This window comes from Aulonocara sp. 'chitande type north' Nkhata Bay, linkage group LG3, assembly GCF_057382095.1.
Source record: "Aulonocara sp. 'chitande type north' Nkhata Bay isolate Kocher_YH1m ecotype deep benthic linkage group LG3, A_spYH_male_GT1.1, whole genome shotgun sequence".
Lineage (NCBI taxonomy): Eukaryota > Metazoa > Chordata > Actinopteri > Cichliformes > Cichlidae > Aulonocara > Aulonocara sp. 'chitande type north' Nkhata Bay.
The window spans coordinates 22,367,380-22,382,082 of NC_141346.1; the positions used below are offsets into that span (position 1 = coordinate 22,367,380).

At 37.1% G+C, this 14,703-nt stretch overlaps 1 protein-coding gene and 1 pseudogene across 2 annotated transcripts; both read right to left on the reverse strand.

Moving 5' to 3' along the window:
• Positions 1 to 469: 469 nt before the first annotated feature.
• Positions 470 to 3,416, reverse strand: LOC147334578 (uncharacterized). The gene is made up of 7 exons (XM_086273188.1): positions 3,386 to 3,416; positions 3,184 to 3,228; positions 2,755 to 3,018; positions 2,409 to 2,672; positions 2,008 to 2,121; positions 708 to 773; positions 470 to 552 (listed from the first exon to the last, which is right to left on the reverse strand). The coding sequence occupies exons 1-7, from the start codon at positions 3,414 to 3,416 to the stop codon at positions 470 to 472; spliced, it is 867 nt and encodes a 288-aa protein (XP_086129314.1).
• Positions 3,417 to 7,739: 4,323 nt separating this feature from the next.
• On the reverse strand, positions 7,740 to 8,856 carry LOC147334579 (low affinity immunoglobulin gamma Fc region receptor II-like; annotated as a pseudogene). Its single transcript, XR_015128362.1, has 4 exons — positions 8,826 to 8,856; positions 8,566 to 8,610; positions 8,104 to 8,361; positions 7,740 to 8,017 (listed from the first exon to the last, which is right to left on the reverse strand). The product of XR_015128362.1 is annotated as a low affinity immunoglobulin gamma Fc region receptor II-like (transcript).
• Between the last annotated feature and the right edge of the window lie 5,847 nt (positions 8,857 to 14,703).

The following is a 14,703-nucleotide window of genomic DNA, read 5'->3' on the forward strand; positions in this document are numbered from 1 at the left end:
AACATAATCACCTCAGAGACCACCTCCAACTTATTGAAGGCTTACTGTGCTATTCACGGACATTTACACTGTATTTATAAACTGTATTTATTATACTATACTATGTATGTATGTACAGATGTGTATGTATAACTTGTATATATCTTTTTGTTAAACACCTGTGTTACTATGTAGATACTGACATTATTGTGTATTACACACATTCCCTGAGTAGGTATACCCTTAAACATATGTCTATGTTTAAAGGTACATACATATTTCTATCTTAGCTTCTTCTCCTATCCTTAAACAATCTGAATGTAAATCTACATGCTGTCAATGGAGAGATGCCAAACTCTGTTTGACAATAAAGATCTGTTCTATTTTATTCAAAGAATAAATGAGTGGTATGTATAAAAAGTATAAATCTTCCATATACTTATAGATCTCTATAATCCATCACAGATTGTGTGAATGCAGTCTTACTTACTTATTGTACTGTAGAATAGAAGAGATCCTCTGCTATGGGTTGGCAGGGACCTGCTGAGGGCATCTCTGTGCTTGTTCCTGATTCTGCTTTGACAACTGATGGAATTAAATCAGTTGTCATCCAAAATACTTTACATAATAAAACATTTATTTGTTGAAGATCATTTAAAATCATTTTCTGGTGTTTCTGATGTCTCAGTGCCATCATTGAAATTCCTTTGAATCACAACTAGTCTTACCTTGTAGTTGATTGTCACCATGGCCTAAGCTGTAGTAAATAGGTCTTGAGGGTGATGCAGCTTCATCTTGTACTGGAGAGGGACAATGGGAGTGAGGGGAACAATAACCACGATGATCCCTGTCTGTTATTCAATGTATTCATAAAGCTTAATTTTAAAGAAAATCTGACATTCAGGGTTAGAAAAGAAAATCTGTGTCACTCCTGCATCATTATGTAAGGGGTGCTAATCGAACACTGAGCTAACAAAACCTTAACTTTCCAAATGAGTTTCTGCTGTCTGCCTGATTTGACTACAAGAATATCAGCTTCTCTTAAGAGCTTCTTAGTATTTTTTTACTATTGTACTAAACTAAGATATTATACTTTACAGTTCTGATCTATATGTTTTACATTTACTGTACAACATATACTCTAAAATTTTCAGACACTTTTATAAATGTGTTTTATTTATTTATTTTCAAATTTTTTGACTATGCAATGAGATATTTCTTTCCTTTATGGGTGGTCAAATGGTAAAATTATTGATTGTATTCTGCATTTTTTCTCCTTCATGTAAATACTTTTTGAGACAATTAATGCTAATTCACTGAATATTATTGTTTAAAAGAGAAACAAGTTGTGTTAAATGTAAAGTTAATTTTGAAACTGAACGCATGTCTGAACTGTCTGAACGTCATGTAACTATTTCGAGCAGTCTGAGGTACATTACGTGTTTAAAAGAGCTGCTGTAAAATTGTGGTTTGCATTTGAGCTGAACGTTTTGAAAAAATTATCACTCGCATCTATACATTTATGAATATTACATACATGTCTAACCAACCTACAGACAACACTACATGAGTAGACAAAGGCAAAACTTCTTTTCACAGTCTTAATTTTGTGATATTGTTGCTCCATAAACTACCTCCTGTCTTCCTGTTTTTTCTAACAAAAGCATATGTTGCTCCTGGAATATTTCTAACATTTTGAGTTATTTTCCAATGTTAGAAAACCAGCACTGCTCAGTGTTAGTCTTTGTTAATCTTCAAAACTGACTGGGTTACTTTTAAACATATAACACTGTCAAAAGTGTTAATTTAACACTCAACAGTGTTGTATTTAACACTCAGAGGTGACCATATAGACACTCTCCAGTGTTAATTTAACACTGGAGTTTTTGCTGTGTAGTTTAAGCCAGTTAGCTTATAGAGTTCACTTTTGTTTAAAATCTGTGGATGATAAATTTTAAAATGCATCTGCCTGACAGACAATAATTGTGCAGATTTTACGCTACTACTAATAATAATAATTTCCATTACCTCTCTTCCAGTAACCTTTTCCAAAGTGATGCAGTCCCACTGCCACCAACAGAGCACTGACTAAAATGGTGGCAATGATCCGAGGTATGGCAGCAGAGGAGGAATGAGTCATGTCTGGTTTGAAAGCACAGAAATGTTTAAATGAGACAAGAATGGTAAATCATCAAAGGTTAATTTTAGTTTCTTTGTTATGACATTTAAAAATCTTACTAATCAACTTAAAAGCTTCTAAAATGCAATGGAAATGTTGGCACACCTATTGTTTAAATCTGCAACTTAGGTTTGAACACTAGAAACTTCTCAGTATTTCACAAATGCTAATTCAAAGAGATTTAGCAGCTCTGCATAAAGAGCATCAGCTGCCATTCAGATCACCTTATTTTAAAACCTTATTTTAAAACATCTCAGTGTCTCACCTGAGACTTTCAGCCAGCTTTCTGGTGATTCTCCAACTCCTGAGATGCTACACTTGTAAAGTCCTTCATCTGACTTTGAAACTCTGTGGATGGCAATGTTTCCTGTGGAGCTTCTATGGATGTGACGTCCATCTTTGTAGAAATCAGCTGTAAAGTTGTTGGAGGAAGCTGTTTGGTTTCTGCAGCTCAGAGTCACAGGTTCTTCCATCAACACAGGAACAGCAGGACTCTCCAGGATCACAGGACCAGCTAAATGACATGCATTTGATAGTTATATATTATATTCAATCAAGATTTTTCAGGAAATAATGTTACCTTGATGAAAATATACCAGTGACAGAGAGGATGATAATGTTGCTTCTTGTCCCTCCTCCAGTCTCATACCAGTACTCTCCACTGTCGTCTGTATAAACATTTTTAATAGTGCAGGATGATCCTGTTGGTGTTCTCTCATTCGTTTTGTTACACGATTTTATTGTCCCTTTGAATTTCTGCACAACTTCACAATAATCGACTCCTTCGCAGTGAAATGTTACAAATGGTTCATATTCAAAGAACTGCAATCTGTTTGGAACAACAAGAAGAGAAACTGCATCTGAAACACAGAAAAACAAAAGACTCACTTTAGACTATTAAACCAACATACTACACTCATTGAATAAAAAATAAACAAATCATCACAAAAAATCTAACTATTTCCTATAAATTAGTTTATTTTCCAAAAAGGGGAATTAAAGTTGATATATATGATAAAACTCACCAACTTTCTCATCCTGTACGTCCAGCAGTATCATGATGCTTATCACTAAAGAAGATAAAGGAGCTACTCAGTTACTAAAATATGTATAATTACTAAAAGTAATACTAAAATAACCACATCTAATATGGAGTCCACAAAAATACAATAGCCTACTTTAATAACCTAAATTTATTAATAATGTAGAAATAGAGAAAGTACTCACACAGTCTGATGCAGAGAGCTCTGATCTCCATGTCGTCTTGATGTAGACGGAAAACTTAACAGTCGTGAGCACAGGTGTCTCTTTGCTACTAAAAGTAATTCAATAATCTAGTTTTAGTAAAGCAGTTTCCAAAGAAGCTGAGTGTCTTTTGTGTCAAGTCAAGCCTCACTGTTTCAGTTCACTGTCAGTGGGTGGAACAACAAACCAGTTCAGACTAATGCTGTGTTTGATGCAGCTTGTAGGCTGGTTCATGTTTCCTGTGCTCAGTTTGGTGAACTGTGCAGAAACACATCACAAAAATAGTGAACATTTTAAGCCTCTTTGAGGGTTAGCCCAGGCACTCAGAAAATCACCAAAATCATTGAAGCCACTCAGTCACAGGGCATTTAATATTGCTATAGATAAATAAATGCTATTCTGGATCTGTACATGTTCAATACACATCTGTTTAGGTTCAAGGTTCTTTATTTGTCACATGCATAGTTATACAAGTATAACACACAGTGAAATGTAGCCTGACACGCTCCTCGACATGTGCAAAAATGGGGAGGGGGGGGGGGGGGGGGGTAGAGGAAGAACATTATACATATATAGTATATACATTGGGTGAATGTGCAGTAGTAGCAGCAAGCAGGTGAATTCTGTACATTAATAAGAATAGACCTCTGACTATTTTACAGGATAGACAATATAAACATATTTAAAATTAAAGGAATTTGAAATGTACATTGTGCCTTGGTTTAGAGTGTCTGGACTCAGTCAATTATAGATGATGTGAGAGGGCGGGTGTGTGTGTTTAGGGCACGGATGGCTTGGGGATAGAAGCTCCTCTTGAGTCTCTCTGTCCTTGCCCGGATGATGCGGAACCTTCTACCAGATTGCAGAAGTTGGAACAGTTTGTTGCCAGGATGGGACGGGTCCTTCAGTATCTGCGCTGCTCTAGTCCGGCATCTCCTGGTGTAGGTGTCCTGAAGTGGGGGGAGAGCAATCCTGCAGCAGCGTTCTGCTGTACGGATCACTCTCTGGAGAGCTTTTTGGTCCTTCACACAGCTGTTCCCAAACCACGATGTCATGTTCTGTGTGAGGATGCTCTCCACAGCGCCTGTATAGAAAATCCTGAGGATCTTTGGAGAGACCCTGAACTTCCTCAGTTGTCGTAGGTGATACAGGCGCTGCCTAGCTGTTTAAGATTTGTTGTTCCTATGGCAATGACCATTGAAAACATCACTTTAATGTAGTATAACTTTTGAACAGACATATTAGCTACAGATCCACAATCCCCAAATTTGTGGGTTGGAGACCTAAAAAACAAACTAGACTGGTCCCTGAATACAGATGAACTACTTTATAATATGTTTATGGAACGAAAACAACAACAAACACATCAGTACTGGAATCCTCCTCTCTTTCTCTGATTTAAAACAGAGAGACGCAGAAAATCATTCGGCCCTGCAGCCATCAGGCTTTTTAGTTCTCATACAAATAGCGGATGAGCTGTATCAGACTTTCCTTTGATAAATAAAGTTATTTTTTCTTCTCCTTAATGTTATTATTATTGTTATGTTTATTCATCTTTGGGATATTACTCTCCTCTTCCACCACATCTGAAAGGTGTTCTATTGGACTGAGATCTGGCGACTATGAAGACCATTTATATACAGTTAATTCATCTTCATATTGAAGAAACCAGTGCGAGATGATTTGAGCTCTTGTAAGAAACCATCACAACATGGGTACACTGTGATCGTAAAGTGGTGGACACCAGCAACAACACTCAGGTAGGCTGTGATTTTTTAAATATTCTCAGTTGGTACTAATGGGGGCAAAGTGTGCATAGAAATGCTCCCCTGCACCATTACGCTAAGATCTTTTCAGATCTACCAGGTTCTTCAAAAGTTCTTTCTCTGGCAACCTCAAATAAAAAGATGATGACAATTTCATAAATAATTATTAAGAACTTTCACAGTTAAAGCACTTGACCATAGATTTAAAAGTTCACTGTTACTCTTAGTTTTTTAACTTTAACTTTACATTTCACGTTTATGTTTGAGTGAACAAATAACTGCAGCCGTGACACCTATAAGTAAAAATAATGAGATTTTTATAACTGTTTGCAAGCATGTGAGACAGAGGAAGCAGCTCTCCAAATGCAAATACGTTCTTCAGAGCAGAAAGCATTGTGGGCCTTTGTCTTTCAATGGGCATTTTCATGCTTCTGGTTTGTACCTTTGATCACATATGCTGGTGTATGACAGTATAATCGAAGATAAATCACTGAAATACAACAATTGCACTCTCCCTCTGAAAACAGCAAGGTTTGCTGTTTGCTAAAATTTATTGTGAAACATTTACAAATTGTAGTTTGTGGATCAAAATCACTCACAACCTCAACTTGATCTCAAGTTAACTGTACCATTAAAATTAATGCATAACAGCCAATTTAAAAGAATTAAAAAAAAAAAAAAAACACCTGAAAGGCATGTTTTAAAGTTATCTACTGTCCAGCCCAACATGCCTTGCATTGCAAAAGCAATTAATTAAGTATATGACCAAATCTTTGTTTAATGTATTTATTATTTTTAGCATATAAAATACAATCAGATAAAAGTGAGACACATATTAGTACATAAAACGTCATACTTCTCACTTGTGTCCACAAAAACAAACACATATGAAAGTATCTTACTAGACAAGTAGCAATATTGCAGTAATTTTGCAGATGTTTGTCAGAATTATGGTGGTTGTCTTAAAAATGTTTCTACATATATGACTTCTATTTTGTTTTTTATTGTTTTAACTTCTTAAAGATGTCACAGCACATCATACACCTGCTGCTAAAAGCTTAAAAATACAGCATGCAAAATTCTTCATTGAGTATCCAGATGAATCATGATGTGATGTTAACTCTTTAGCTTTGATGTTTCTATTTTTCTTCAGTAGCTGAATCATTTTCTCTTGTGTCACAGTGACATTTATAGTTGGGCAACCATTAGTTAGCTGTAGCTCAGAGTTTCCTAAAGTGAAGAAGTCCCACAAAAAGCAGCAGCAGAGCCACCATCATCAGAGTGAAGACATTTCGTAAGATGAGGTAAATATGACAGCTGGGCTCTGAGGAGTGGTTGGTGTTAAGGTTCGTTCGAGTTAGGGAAGAGAAGAAAGCAAGCCCAAGCCGAAGTAGGTGTCAAAAATAGTGAACTTTATTACACACTTTGTGCACTAAGTGTGGGAAAAGACAATTTGCAATCGAATCTTCTCCTCAACTGAAGCATCGGTCTCCTTATATTGCCATTATGACATCACAGTTGGATCTTTACTGGAAATGATCTCAAATGATAACAATTCCCCGCCTATCACAAAGTTTTCCCTTATATAGACATCAACTGCTACTCTTAAGAGAAAAACAAGTGTGTATTGCATTGTGCATTTTGTGAAAGTGTATCTATCAGAGAAACTGTCCTCAGACGACCCTCCTATTATTACTAAGTGTGTAGGTGAACGTGCGTGTGTGTTACATAAGTGCGTGCATGTGGTTACAGGCCGGCGTACGTGCAGAACTACACGCAGGCGAGCCAGGGCCCAACAGAACTAGTGGGTCTGTATGGTGTGACTGCACTAAAGTGCAACAACTTTATATAAACAGTCAGTGTGCATTAATATTTGCTCAAAGTAACACAGATGTAATTAAAAGATTATTCTGTCAACCAATTTAACAATGGTAAATGATTAATCAATGATAACTGATTGTGAGAATACAAAATAAAATATCTCCTGATCACATTGGTTACAGTTGCTGTGTGATGGGATGCAGAGATGATAGAAATTACTTTGTGAGACACAGTGAACTTTCAATGTGTTAAATGTATTTTGTATAACAGTTTGGAAACAATATTCAATACACTGTTGCTGAATTGACTGACTGATTGAATATGACTGTCTCTGCTCTGGTTAAATATCCCAAAAGGTTGATTGTGTTCATCTGGACGTTTTAAATGGGAGAAATGTTTTGTCACTCATCCAAGTGACTTCTTTCTTCTTCTGGCTAATTATGTACTATCCTCATTTATAATATATCATATATGATATATATGACATATGATTATTTAAACAAAAGATTAATCTAGTTAAGGTGGCAGAGACAGCCAAAATCCCAGACTTGTTGCTTTACAGTAGTCGACCATTAACCTTAAAATCACAGAATCTGAGACCATCTTTAAAATATAGTCTGTGTAAATGTGTACTGTCGGCTTACATTTTTGCACTATAGCAATTGTTAATCAAATGTAATTATGCAGATTTTGTCACATGAATAAAAATCTTGATCTTGAAGTTTTACTGTATTGATGGAATTTTTGTGTCATGTGGACATTAAACATTGCTGTTTGTCACCTGTGACACTGAGCCAGCTCTCCGGTGACTATCGACCTCCTGAGATGTTGCATGTGTAAAGTCCCTCATCTGACTTTGAAACTCTGTGGATTATCATGTCTCTTGTGGAGCTGCTGTGAACATGAGCTCCATCTTTATAAAAATTAGAGGTGAAGTTGGAGGAAGCAGTTTTGTTTCTGCAGCGAAGAGTCACAGCTTCACCCTGCATCACAGGAACAGCAGGACTCTCCAGGACCACAGATCCAGCTGAATGACAAGAATCTGAGATTTAGTTGCTGTGAAATTTATTTAAACTAAGTTTGAAACAAAATGTTGTCCCGGTTCAAACTTACCAGTAACAGTAATGTTAATGCTGTCGCTTCTGTTTGCTCCTTTAGTCTCACACCAGCGCTCTCCACCGTCATCTGGATACACACTTTTTATTATGCACAATGATCCTGCTTTTCCCTGGTTGTTGTGACTGCATGAGTTTATTTTCCCTTTGGAATTATGCACAACTTCCCAATAAACAGCATCCTCACAGTAAAATATCACTGATTCATATTCAAAGAACTGCAATCTGTTTGGAGCGATACGAAGAGAAACTGCATCTGAGAAAAAGAAAAAAAAAGAAAGTTTCAGACTTGTAATAAAAGTACTGTTTGTTAAACAATGAAAAAAAATCACTTGAGCAAAATTACATGTTCACTAAAAATAATTTTTTCCTACTATTCATACATTCATACGTTGTCTGCTCCGACAAACACAAAACCACGAACAGTGTTCAGATCAATGAGGAAACTTATGACACTCACCAACTTTTTGATCATGTGCACACAGCAGGATCATGAGGTTCATCACTGAAGAGACCAAAGAGCCACAGGTTACAAATATTCTGTTGAGTCCTACAGCTGCTGATAAATGTATTTTAACATCTTATAAGTTGTACAACAAATTTGTAAAGACAAATGAATTATTAAATATTTGGCATTTAATAATTACTGTTATTTAATGGTGGCTATAATGATTAATAAATAAGCTGAAGCTTATTTTTCATGTGGAAATAGACACTTACACAGTCTGATGCACGGAGCTGTGACATCCATGATGCTCTGCTGCTGACTGTGTGGACAACTGACAGTGAGCATGGGGGATTCTACTGTGTGGTTTCTTTCTGCAGCTAAAGCGATGCTAAACAAAAATAGTTTTCAAAGAAGCTGCATTGCATTCAAGTTACCCACAGATCAGGAGAAAAATACAGACTGCTTTCAGTGCAACGTGCAAGTTGCACTGAAAGCAGTCTGTATTTTTATACATACTTTGATGTACTAGCATGTTAACATACATTTAATAACATTAAACTCTTTATCAAAACTGAAAAAAGAAAAAAATGTAATATTGACTTACTTCATTATTTACTGCAGATCATTTAAAAATCTTATTATTAATGTTTACCGGTAATTTAATTAAAGATCGGAGAGCTGCCCTTTTAATTTTTAATTAATTTTTAATTCTAATTCTATCACGACTGCCTCACCTGCTATCACAATTTTTCAAATATAGATTGTTAATATTTTGTAGGGGAAAAAAGCAGCATTGTAACAAGTAGTATTATCCATCAGAAGGTTGTTCACCTGTTTCTTTACTTGTAAAATTATTTGACCCAGTGAAACTCTTGACATTTTACCTGCATCTTCGCAGTTTTTCAGTCTGTTGATCCTTCTGTGGTCACCATAATCAAGATTTCATTGATGTGATGTGTAAGAAAAAGGAGGAATGCAGGCACTTACTGAGACATGAGGGAGGTTTACTGTAAATAACAGAAAACAAGGCAGGGATGGCAAAAACAGAACTAAAGATAACCTGAACTGGGAAAAATTAAAACTAAACAGCAAACCTGGAGTAAATATCACTAAAGATCTGTCTAAAATATATCATGTAAATTTTAAACCTTTGTGTTATAAAATAAATGAGGATATTAAAAGATGGAACTTAATACATATTTTTAAATTTCAAAGTGAATATTTTGCCTAGGATGCTTTATCTGTTCCTAACACTCCCAGTTGAAATAACTGATAAACAATTTCAGGAGTGGGATAAAATAATCTCTAGGTTCATATGGCAGGGGAAAAGACCACGGATTAAGTACCAAACTATCCAGTTGGCTAAAGATAAAGTGGGGTTGGGGTTTCCATGTTTGAAAGATTACTATATTTCAGCTCAACTGAGGATCCTAGTGTGTTGGTGCAATGTAGACTACCAAGCAAGATGGAAAGAAATAGAAACAGTTGTCTCAAGAGATTTTCCGATTCAGGCAAGCTTAGGGGACGTGACACTTATTAAAAAAACAAATTAATCAAGGAAACCAATGGATTAACTTGCCTTTAAAACTCTGGTTATAATGTCTTAATAAGAATGATTGGAATGAAGAGGCCAGGATCTTAGGATGGTTATGATCTTGATTTTTTACCCAATAAGTTAGACCAGGGGTGTCGAACTCCAGGCCTCGAGGGCCGGTGTCCTGCAACTTTTAGATCTCACCCTGGGTCACCGCACCTGAATCAAATGATTATTTCATTACCAGTCTCTGGAGAACTTCAAGACATGTTGAGGAGGTCATTTAGCCATTTCAATCAGCTGTGTTGGTTCAAGGACACATCTAAAACCTGCAGGACACCGGCCCTCGAGGCCTGGAGTTCGACACCTGTGAGTTAGACGAACATAAAAAAAATGGGCAGGGCAAGGCTTAATGGCATATTGTATGTTTTATGATAAGGGAACTCTTAGGGACTTCAAATCAGTAAAAGATCAACACCAGTTAAGCAATATGGATTTTTTCATGTTTCTTCAAATCAGGCATTATCTACATAACTTTATACCTAAGAGAACAGATCTTTTCTCTCTTCCCATTTTGAATATATTTGTCAAGGCTTACCATGTAGATCCTGGCCTCAAGGTGATTTCTAGATTGTATAAGGGTTTACAAGAGGTTAAGAAGTTGAACACTATCTACATTAAACAAAAATGGGAAAGGGAAACAAATATAGCAATTTCAAATGATATCTGGTATCAGCAGTGTGTGCCTTTCAGTGGAAAATTTCTAATATATGGAGATGTTTTGGTTGGAAGAGTCTCTGTAGGTTTGTTATTACACCTGCACAAAGTAAACACTACTCTAATCACTCTAGCTGCTGCAGAAACTGTGGGGCCCAAGGAATAAAACACTTCCACTTGTTTTGGTCTTGCCCATTGATCAACACCTGTTGGGAGTTATATTTGACAGTAATATTACCTTTGAAAAACATATTAGCTCAGTTGTACAGCGGTCCTTTTTCAGACTGAAGCTTTTATCTAAGGTGAAATCATTTTTATCTTTGAACATGCTTTGACCATATTTTTCGCACTATAAGGCACACTTAAAATACTTTAATTTTATCAAAAATGCACAGTCCACCTTAAGTATGAATTCTGGTTGTGGTTACTAACTGATTTTATCAAATCAAATCAAATCAAATCACTTTTATTGTCACATCGCATGTGCAGGCACACTGGCACAGCACATGCGAGTGAAATTCTTGTGTGCGAGCCCCACAAGCAACAGAGATGTGCAAACACAACAACACAAACCAGCAAATACAAGAATGGCCAACCTGAAACTAATAAATATATGTACAATATATAATAGTGTATGCATTTCTGGATGTGTATACTAAATATTATCCTACGTGTGTGTGTGTGTGTGTGTATACACATTTTACAAATTAAATAGTAAAAAAAATAATAAATAAAATATATAAAAATATACAGAGTTGAATATGTGCAAAACAAGTGGCATTTATATACAGTATGTAGTGCATAATGTTGAAGTTCTAGTAGTGAAGCTGAGGTGTCTATGACGTGTTCAGCAGTCTGATGGCCTGATGGAAAAAGCTGTCTCTCAGTCTGCTGGTACGGGACCGGATGCTGCAGAACCTCCTTCCTGATGGAAGCAGTCTGAACAGTTTATGGCTGGGGTGACTGGAGTCCTTGATGATCCTCCCCGCTTTCCTCAGGCAGCGCTTCCTGTAGATGTCTTGGAGGGAGGGAAGCTCACCTCCAATTATCCGTTCAGAGCACCGCACTACTCGCTGGAGAGCTTTGCAGTTGTAGGCGGTGCTGTTGCCAAACCAGGTGGTGATGCATCCAGTGAGGATGCTCTCAATGGCACAGTGATAGAAGGTCCTGAGGATGCGGGGGCTCATGCCGAATCTTTTCAGTCTCCTGAGAAAGAAGAGGCGCTGCTGCGCCTTCTTCACTGTTTTGTTTGTGTGTACAAAACAGTGAAGAAGGCGCAAAAATCTCAAAAATCTGTCAAAGTACGACTTTGGTAGTCGTAATAGACTGCAACAATATGGAAATAGAGCAGCTGCGAGAGAATTCAACATTAATGAATCAATGGTACTGAAGAAGAGGACGCAAGAAGAATGAGTTGAGTAAAGTTCGGCTTATTTGACTATTTTGTTTTGCTTAATGTGCCTTATAATCCGGTGTGCCTTATGGTCCGAAAAATATGGTATTATATCCCAGTTCGACAATTGTAACCCCTTGTCATGGTACTGAGTCTTTGACTCAGTGGTTTTTGGTTTCGGTTATTATTATCTTATGTTTCAGGTTAATTCTTGTTTACATGTTCTTTGCGGTAGGGTTTTGGTTATATTTTTGAGCTCCTTCTGTTCTGTCTCTCTGTGCCTGGCCTGGTCCCATGTCTCTGTGTTTCCCCCCGAGTCTGTGTCTGTAAGTTCAGTCTGTGCATTTCCTGTTTTACTTTGAAGGTCCATGTCTCGGTTTAATGTATTCTGTTCTGTTTCCCTCGGTCTCTGTGTCTTTACTGTCTTTTGTATTTAAGGCCCTGTGTTCTCCGTGCTTAGTGTCATGTCATGTCGTCACTGTCTCATCCCTGGAGCTGTGTGATTTTCCCCGTGTTTCCTCGTGTCTCAGTTTATCATTCCCTAGTTTAGTGTGATATTCTGTTTCGCCGTTAGGCCTGCAATAAAGCAGTGATTTTTGAGTTTAGTTATCTTTCCGTGAGTCTGCACTTGGTTCTTTTCTTGCCTCCACATAGCAATTCCATGACACTCTTTATATGTTGGAGTTAGTCCGACCTGCCTTGCAAGACTGCAGTTGGTCCAGAATGCTCGTCTTCTGACACAAACTAAAAGTTGTGAAAAAATTAGTTCACATGTAGGGGACATGGCAAACAGGTGGAAGAAGATGATCTGGTCAGACAAGACCAAAGTTGAACTTTTGGGAGGTAAATATTATATTGGAAAATCTGTTAGTGTATATAAGACTTTTTTTCTGTTTTTTATAAAAAGCTCATATGTCAGCAGAGCCATAGAACTGAAGAAATGTAAGATAAGAACTTCAGATCCTGAAGAAAGTTTTGAGAATCACATAAATATTGGAAATTGGAAAAGTTGCTGCTTAATTTTTCATAATAGCAATTTGCATATACTCCAGAATGTTAAGAAGAGTGATCAGATGAATTGCAAAGTCCTTCTTTGCCATGAAAATTAACTTAATCCCAAAAAAAACCCTTTGCACTGCATTTCATTGCTGTCATTAAAGGACCTGCTGAGACCATTTCAGTAATCTTCTTGTTAACTCAGGTGAGAATGTTGACGAGCACAAGGCTGGAGATCATTATGTCAGGTTGATTGGGTTAGAATGGCAGAGCTGACATGTTAAAAGGAGGGTGATGCTTGAAATCATTGTTCTTCCATTGTTAACCATGGTGACCTGCAAAGAAACGCGTGCAGCCATCACTGCGTTGCATAAAAATGGCTTCACAGGCAAGGATATTGTGGCTACTAAGATTGCACCTAAATCAACAATTTATAGGATCATCGAGAACTTCAAGGAAAGAGATTCAATTCTTGTTAAGAAGGCTTCAGGGCGTCCAATAAAGTCCAGCAAGACTTAACAACATTACTTCAGTTATAGTACACCAACATCTCTGATACATTAGCACTAAGGGAACACTGAATGACCTAGTGGGTTTTGTCCATTGTTAAGGTTCAAAACTGGTGGTGGTCAGAGGGCCCGGTGGCGCCTGTGTCCGGCAGCCTCGCCTCTGTCAGTGCGCCCCAGGGCAGCTGTGGCTACAATGTAGCTTGCTATCGCCAGTGTGTGAATGTGTGTGTGAATGGGTGAATGACTGAATGTAGTGTAAAGCGCTTTGGGGTCCTATGGACTAGAAAAGCGCTATACAAATGCAGGCCATTTACCATTTACCAAAATTATTGGGGGTGGAGACAAGAGAAAAACCACAATAACAACACTGGTCCGGTCGGGTCGAGTCAAACGATGATTTTTAATGATCACACACATGTGGGAGATGGACACTGATGCAGACAGTCTCTGATCTCAAAATGGTGGAGCATTGCTCAAACTTTTATAGCCTCTGGTGTCTCCACCTTATCATAAAACCTAAACATTCACATGCTCTCTCTCACACAGCGCCTAAGCTACGACCTTGGCTCCCCGTTTATCTGCTCCTGCTGAGATGGGGCAGAAAACTCCAGTATGTTCTGTTCTCTTCTAATCAGACAAATAAGGCGATGACTTTCTGCAAACAGTATTTCTTATAACTCAGCAGTATAATGCATCATAAAACAATATCATTCATTCACAATAAATCAACAGTTTAATATAATGCACATCAGTTTAACTAATGCAATAGTTATCAGCTTCTTCTAATTCAGGAGAATAATGCAAACTAAAACTACATAATAATTCACAATCTTTAATTAGGGGTATAGCATGGCATAAAATAATATTATAATCTAACACCATAAAACTACTGATCTAAGATTACCACAAAAGTAAAAGATCTCTCAGCAAAATTATGCAACATTTTAGACACCATACAAACATTACTGATGAGTCACTCAGTAATGTTTGTAGGCTGAGTG